We start from the raw sequence: 8,335 nt of genomic DNA, 5'->3' as shown, positions 1-8,335 counted from the left end.
AGCTAAATGGAGCAGCAGATCTGACAATTATCTCAAATAGCATACTTCTAACAGCATTTCGGGCATCAAGATGAACTCAAATGAAAATTATTCAATGAGATGAAATGATGTGCTCTCTGAGACGAACATTTTGATATGCTATATGCCCAAAACGGAGCTACGGATGCAAAGTTATAGCACGCTGAACATGGGCATATGGATCTGGGTATTTTAGGACTTAGAAGAAAATCACCACCCGCAGATCTAGGGTTACTCGCGGGCACGCAAACCGAGGTCACTCCAGCAAGGTCAACTCGCTCCGGCGAGGTCGGTCCGTCGGCGGGGAGATGAAGGAGAGGCGAGGTCAGCTTCTCCCCGGCCGGATCTGACGGCGGGCGGCGGCGGGCGCCCTTGGCGACGGCTCCCGAGGCGCGGGGAAGGCGAGGGAGCGCGGGGTTCCGGCGACGAGCTCCGGAGAGCTTGCGGCCGGCGTCGATGGCGGGCGGCGGAGGCGGCGATCGGGCGCGGGGAAGGCGAGCGCTCTCTGGCGGCGGCGGCTCCGGGCCAGGAGGGCCCCACCTGGGCCCGGGCGGGCCGGCACGGCGGCGCGCAGAGGCGAAGTGGGCGCGGCGTCCCAGCGAATGGGGAGGCAACACGTGGCGGCGGACACGGTGGGCGGACACATCCGTCGGTGGCGAAGATGTCCGACGGCGGCGGACGAAGTGGATCTAGGGTTTTCGGGAGGAAGGGGAAGGAGAAATTTCGGGGGTTCTTTATATAGGCATAGGAGGAGCTACGAGAGTCCAAATGAGGTGCGGTTTTCGGCCACGCGATCATGATCGAACGCTCTAGATGATGGAGAGGGTTTTGGTGGGTTTCGGGCCAAAATGGAGGGGTGTTGGGCTGCAACACACACGAGGCCTTTTCGGTCCCTCGGTTAACCGTTGGAGCATCAAACGAAGTCCGAATGGTACGAAACTTGACAGGCGGTCTACCGGTAGTAAACCAAGGCCGCTTGGCAAGTCTCGGTCCAATCCGGAAATGTTTAATCCCCACACACGAAAGAAAGGTAGAAATGACCACCGGAGGAGAACGGAGCGCCGGAATGCAAAACGGGCAACGGGGAAAATGCTCGAATGCATGAGATGAACACGTATGCAAATGCAATGCACATGATGACATGATATGAGATGCATGACAAAGACAACAACACACGGAGACAAAAACCCGAACCCGAGAAAATAACATAACTTAACGCCGGAAACGGCAAGAGTTGGAGTACATATTGGGAAAATCATATCCGGGGTGTTACAGCTAGGGTGATGGGGATGAAATTACTGACGGATTTGAGCACCCCGAGCTTGAACACCCTATGAGTGAAGGGGAGACTCGGATAGGTTCTTCTCTGAAGACTCCATGCCTATGGCGGAAGGAGCTCATCAACCTTCCGAACTGGACGCCTCCGCCTCCTCCTCCTCCGGCGAGTCAGGGAACTCCGCCTCCTCCTCCGGCGAGTGATCAGGGAACTCAGCCTCCTTCTCCGGCGCGTGGCGGCACTCCGCCTGCGCCGACGCGCCCGAGCAGTCAGCCTTCTCCTCATCTACCTCGCCAGCAAGGGCGGAAGAGACCCGCCGCCGCTCCAGTTGCTCCGGCGCGTCGTAGTCCTTCTCCTCCTCCTTGTAAGCAACTAAAGAAGACAGTCGTAGCCGCTCCGTATGCTCCGGCGTCTAGAAGTACAGCCAGAGGCGGGAGGTAATACAGATTCGGTCCATCTCTCAAGCCTCTAGAAAAGTTACCATATGAGAGGACCGTGGAGGAAAACGCGAAGATCGTGGAAACTGAAGTGAAGGACTTCTTTGATGGGGTGAAAGCAAAGAAACATCTACCTCCAGAGGAGAAGATAGATTCGGTGAAATTAAAGCGCACTATCGATGACCTGAGGAAACCACCAAAGTCTCCGCTGAAAACAAACTATGAGCGCATTACTGAAAAGATATACATCGAAGCAGAGCGGTCGGGAAGTACTATCAGTGATCGAAGGTTAGCAGAATGACGAGCTGGGAAAAAAATTGCCCAGCTCAGTGAACAAGCGAACCAATCGTGCCCCCCGCACAAGGTGTCTAGCGATATCGTCGCTAATGATCAGAGGATGGTGCCCGGTTATACCAATCTTGATGATTACCTGCCCGACGATGTACATTATGAATTCTTGGAGGTGGACGAACACAAATACCATTACGGGAAGCCTCTCGTCAAAGATGAAAAATCTCTAACAACTATGATGCGAAGATTGTATGATTGGTACATGAAAACCTGCAGAGAGTCCGGGGGGACGAATACTTTGACGCTGAGAGTTAAAGAGGAGCACGAACTTGTTGGAATTCATCTGTTGTCTATACCATTTGAGGAGTTCTTCCAGTTTTTCAATCAAAAGGCCCTCGACAAATTAACGGTCACTTGCTACTGTCTGTAAGTACTACTTCTGTCATTAAGTCTCTATATATAGCTCATCTCTTTCATTGCATGTATTTATAATTATCCTCACTATATTATGCAGATTGAAGATCGTCGAGTGCAGAAAAGCAGAAATAGATAATATTGGGTACATTAACACAAATCTCATAGATGAATATGTTGTTAAAAAGAATGCCAAAGAAGACGAGGCCAACTTGCTCAAATCGTTGGTAATAAGTAAAAACAAAGATAAAATACTCTTCCCTTACAACTTCAAGTGAGTGTTACTGTCTTGTGCATATTCGGTTTCCCTTATTACTCGAGGTTATAGTAATGTAATTAATTGATGAGTTATGCATGCGTGCGCAGCTTCCACTATATTCTCCTGGAGATTAAGCTTGAGTAGGGACTAGTAATCGTCTTAGACTCGAGACGAAAAGATCCCGAGACCTATGCGGACATGACTAAAATTCTCAACAAGTAAGTTCAATCGATCATTATCGCACCATATCGGCAACTTTTTGTTCATTTCCTGATATCTCAAGTAATAATTATTATCTTTGTCTTGCAGGGTTTGGAAAAAGTTCACCGCAGAAGCTCCAGGACTGCCAGAGGAGCTACGATATACATACCCGAAAGTAAGTACTACTAGCTAGCTACTTCTGCGCATCTCCCGTTGATTCTAGCTAATTTCATCGATGCCATTTATAATACTTCATTATCAGTTTCATTTACCTCTATTTCTCATAAAGTGCTTTTGGCAAGAACAAGGGAATGATTTCTGTGGATATTACATCTGCGAGTTCATCTACAACGCGACTTGCAAAAATAAGCGGGGCTACTCTCAAAGACAATTTGATGTGCGTGAGCAATAATATTCAAAATTTCATTTTATTACACCATCATTTATGTTGAGTTTCATTCATATATATGTATTAACCCCCTTCTTCAAATTAGACGTAGCAGATGCGGAATGAACTCCAACCAGAAGATCGCATGAAAGCAATTCAAGAGGAATTGGCGGGATTCTTTGTTGACCACGTCATCAATAAAGCCGTAGAATACCATGTTGAAGCTAAGTTCTTATATGATTAGGGGAGATTATATTGTAAGAGATCTTAATATTGTATATATGTAGCCAGTAGCGTCGGATAGATATACAAAAACATGTTGTTCATGCAATCTCTCGGAGAAGGAGAGGTCGATATCACTTCTCTTGGTGTGCATGACGAACTTCTGTACTTAATGGTTTCCTTCATTTGCTTACTAGCTAGCATGTAGAGGGCCTCTCTATACGTATAGTACGTAGCGTCGACCAAGCACGGAGATAAGAGAGGACACTTCTCTCTATTAATTAATTAGCTACCTAACACAATATGTGAAACACCTTAATTAACCATACAAACCCCCCAAATCCCCCCCCCCTTCAGAAAAAAACAAAAACCCTAGCCCCTGAAAAGCTGACGCGTGGATGCCTTTAGGTCCCGGTTGGTGCTACCAACCGGGGACCAAACGCCCTCCTGCCTATGCTCGCCGCAACGGCCACATGGAGGCCCATTTGTCCTGGTTCGTATAAGAACCGGGACTAAAGGCCAAGGGCTTTAGTAACGACCCTTTAGACCCAGTTCCTAAATCGGGACAGATGGGCCTTACGAACCGGGACAAATGACCCTTTTTCTACTAGTGAGATCGATATATTGGAAGCCTATGTTTGGACATCTGAATGGTTCCGAATGGTTCGGGCATTTTTCTGGAATACCAGGAGGTTACCGGAACCCCCGGGGAGAAGTTATGTGCCTTATGGGCCATAAGAAGGAAGCACACCAGCCCACAAGGGGCTGGTGCGCCCCCCTTGGGCAGGAGGCCGAATTGGAATAGGTTTGGGGGGGCGTCCCCCCTTTCCTTCTCTCCTACTCCTCCTTCCCTTCCTCTCCTACTCCAACTAGGAAAGGGGGATCCTACTCCTGGTGGGAGTAGGAATCCCCTAGGGCGTGCCATAGAGAGGGCCGGCCCCTCCCCTTCTCCACTCCTTTATATACGGGGAGGGGGCACCCCATAGACACACAAGTTGATCATTAATCTCTTAGCCGTGTGCGGTGCCCCCCTCGACCATAATCCACCTCGGTCATATCGTAGCGGTGCTTAGGCGAAGCCCTGTTCTGGTAGCATCATCATCACCGTCATCATGCTGTCATGCTGACAAAGCTCTCCCTCGACACTCTGCTGGATCGTGAGTTCGTGGGACGTCACCGAGTCGAACGTGTGCAGATCGCGGAGGTTCCATACCTTCGGTGCTAGGATCGGTCGATTGTGAAGACGTACGACTACATCAACCTCATTGTCATAACGCTTCTTCTTATGGTCTACGAGGGTACATGGACAACATTCTTCCCTCTCGTTGCTATGCATCACCATGATCTTGCGTGTGCGTAGGAAAGTTTTTGAAATTACTGCGTTCCCTATCAGTGGCATCCGAGCTAGTTTTTGCGTAGATGTTATATGCACGAGTTGAACACAAAGGAGTTGTGGGCGTGGGTATATACATATTGCTTGCCATCACTAGTTGTTTCTTGATTTGGCGGTATTGTTGGATGAAGCGGCCTAGACCGACATTACGCGTACGCTTACGTGAGACTGGTTCTACTGACGTGCTTCGCACACAGGTGGTTGGTGGGTGTCAGTTTCTCCAACTTTAGTTGAATCGGATTCAATGAACAGAGTTCTTTCTGAAGATCAAAAAGCAATCACTATCCCGCATTGTGGTTTTTGATGCGTAGGTAAGAACGGTTCTTACTCAGCCCATAGCATCCACGTAAAACTTGCAACAACAAAGTAGAGGATGTCTAACTTGTTTTTGCAGGGCATGTTGTGATGTGATATGGTCAAGACATGATGCCAAATTTTATTGTATGTGATGATCATGTTTTGTAACACAGTTATCGGCAATTGGCATGAGCCATATGGTTGTCGCTTTATTGTATGAAATACAATCACCATGTAATTGCTTTAGTTTCTCACTAAGCAGTAGCGATAGTCGTAGAAGCAATAGTTGGCAAGACGACAACGATGCTTCGATGGAGATCAAGGTGTCAAGCTGGTGACGATGGTGATCATGATGGTGCTTTGAAGATGGAGATCAAAGGCACAAGATGATGATGGCCATATCATATCACTTATATTGATTGCATGTGATGTTTATTTCTTTATGCATCTTATTTTGCTTAGTTAGACGACAGCATTATAAGATGATCTCTCACTAAATTTTAAGGTGTAAGTGTCTCCCTGAGTATGCATCGTTGCTACAGTTCGTCGTGCCGAGACACCACGTGATGATCGGTGTGATAAGTTCTACATTCACATACAATGGGTGCAAGCCAGTTTTGCACACGCGGAATACTCGGGTTAAACTTGACGAGCCTAGCATATGCAGATATGGCCTCGGAACACTGGAGACCGAAAGGTCGAGCGTGAATCATATAGTAGATATGATCAACATAGTGATGTTCACCATTGAAAACTACTCCATCTCACGTGATGATCGGACATGGTTTGGTTGATTTGGATCATGTGATCATTTAGATGACTAGAGGGATGTCTATCTAAGTGGGAGTTCTTAATTAATATAATTAATTGGACTTTAAATTTATCATGAACTTAGTCCTGGTAGTATTAGCATATCTATGTTGTAGATCAATAGCTCGTTTAGCTCACCTGTTTTATTTTTGATATGTTCCTAGAGAAAAGTAAGTTGAAAGATGATAGTAGCAATGATGTGGACTAGGTCCGTGATCTTAGGATTATCCTCCTTGTTGCACAGAAGAATTATATCCTTGATGCACCGCTAGCTGACAGACCTATTGCAGGAGCAGATGCAAATGTTATGAATGTTTCGCAAAGCTCGGTATGATGACTACTTGATAGTTTAGTGCACCATGCTTTATGGCTTAGAACCGGGACTTCAAAAACATTTTGAATGCCACGGAACATATAAGATGCTCCAAGAGTTGAAACTAGTATTTCAGACTCATGCCCGTGTCGAGAGGTATGAGACCTCTGACAGTACTTTCCTACAAGATGGAGGAGAATAGCTCAACCAATGAGCATGTGCTCAGATTGTCTGAGTACTACAATTGCTTGAATCAAGTGGGAGTTAATCTTCCAGATAAAATAGTGATTAACAGATTTCTCTAGTCACTATTAGCAAGTTACTGGAACTGCGTGATGAACTATAATATGCAAGGGATGATGAAATTAATTCCCAAGCTCTTCGCGATGCTGAAATCAGCAAAGGTAGAAATCAAGAAAAGCATCAAGTGTTGATGGTTGAAAAGACCACTAGTTTCGAGTAAAAGGGCAAGGGAAAGAAAGGGAACTTCAAGAAGAATGGCAAGCAAGTTGCCACTCCCATTAAGAAACCCAAAGCTAGACCCAAGCCTGAAACTGAGTGCTTCTACTGCAAAGGAAATAGTCACTGGAAGTGGAACTGCCCTAGATACTTGGCGGATAAGAAGGATGGCATACTGAAGAAAGGTATATTGGATATACATGTTATTGATGTGTACTTTACTAGTGTTTATAGCAACCCCTCGGTATTTGATACTGGTTCAGTTGCTAAGAGTAGTAACTCGAAATGGGAGTTGCAAAATAAACAGAGACTAGTTAAGGGCGAGGTGATGATGTGTGTTGGAAGTGATTCCAAGGTTGATAACATCACCATCTCACACCCCCTTTACCTTCGGGATTAGTGTTGAACCTAAAATAAATGTTATTTGGTGTTTGCATGAATATGATTGGATCATGTTTATTGCAATACGGTTATTCATTTAAGTCAAAGAATAATTGTTATTCTATTTACATGAATAAAACCTTCTATGGTCATACACTCAATATAAATGGTTTGTTGAATCTCGATCGTAGTGATACACATATTTATAATATTGAAGCCAAAAGATGCAAAGTTAATAATGATAGTGCAACTTATTTGTGGCACTACCGTTTAGGTCATATTGGTGTAAAGTGCATGAAGAAACTCCATGCTGATGGGCTTTTGGAATCACTTGATTATGAATCACTTGATTCTTGCGAACCATGCCTCGTGGGCAAGATGACTAAGACTCCATTCTCCGGAACAATGGAGCGAGCAACTGACTTATTGGAAATAATACATACTGATGTATGCGCTCCGATGAGTGTTGAGGCTTGCGGCGGGTATCATTATTTTCTGACCTTCACAGATGATTTGAGCAGATATGGGTATATCTACTTGATGAAACATAAGTCTGAAACATTCGAAAAGTTCAAAGAATTTCAGAGTGAAGTGGAAAATCATCGTAAATAGAAAATAAAGTTTCTACGATCTAATCATGGAGACGAATATTTGAGTTATGAGTTTGGTCTTCAACTAAAACAATGTGGAATAGTTTCACAAATTCATGCCACCTGGAACACCACAGCATAATGGTGTGTCCGAATGTCATAACCGTACTTTATTGGATATAGTGCAATCTATGATTTCTCTTACTGATTTACCACTATCGTTTTGGGGTTATGCGTTAGAGACAGCTACATTCACGTTAAATAGGGCACCGTCTAATATGTTGAGACGACACCGTATGAACTATGGTTTGGCTAGAAACATAAGCTGTCGTTTCCTAAAGTTTGGGGTTGTGATGCTTATGGGAAAAAGTTTCAGCCTGATAAGCTCAAACCCAAATCGGAAAAGAGCGTCTTCATAGGATACCCAAAAGAAACTATTGGGCACACCTTCTATCACAGATCCGAAAGGCAAGATTTTTGTTGCTAAGAGTGGGTCCTTTCTAGAGAAGAAGTTTCTCTCAAAATAAGTGAGTGGGAGGAATGTAGAACTTGATGAGGTAAGTGTACCTTCTCCCGAATTGGAAAG

General features: G+C 45.3%; 1 protein-coding gene across 1 annotated transcript in view; it reads left to right on the top strand.

The window, feature by feature from the left end:
* The first annotated feature begins 326 nt into the window (after window positions 1-326).
* LOC147957849 (uncharacterized) overlaps window positions 327-8,335 on the top strand; it is a 125,350-nt gene continuing 117,341 nt past the window's right edge. The window contains exons 1-3 of the mRNA XM_087531869.1: window positions 327-342; window positions 2,037-2,448; window positions 2,537-2,710. Of these exons, the coding sequence (XP_087387995.1) occupies window positions 327-342; window positions 2,037-2,448; window positions 2,537-2,710 (602 nt within the window). The remainder of the gene's footprint in view (window positions 343-2,036; window positions 2,449-2,536; window positions 2,711-8,335) is intronic.

This window comes from Triticum urartu, chromosome 7A (assembly GCF_056163025.1).
Source record: "Triticum urartu cultivar PI428250 chromosome 7A, HENAU_Tu73, whole genome shotgun sequence".
NCBI lineage: Eukaryota > Viridiplantae > Streptophyta > Magnoliopsida > Poales > Poaceae > Triticum > Triticum urartu.
This window is presented reverse-complemented; position numbering and strand designations above follow the sequence as displayed.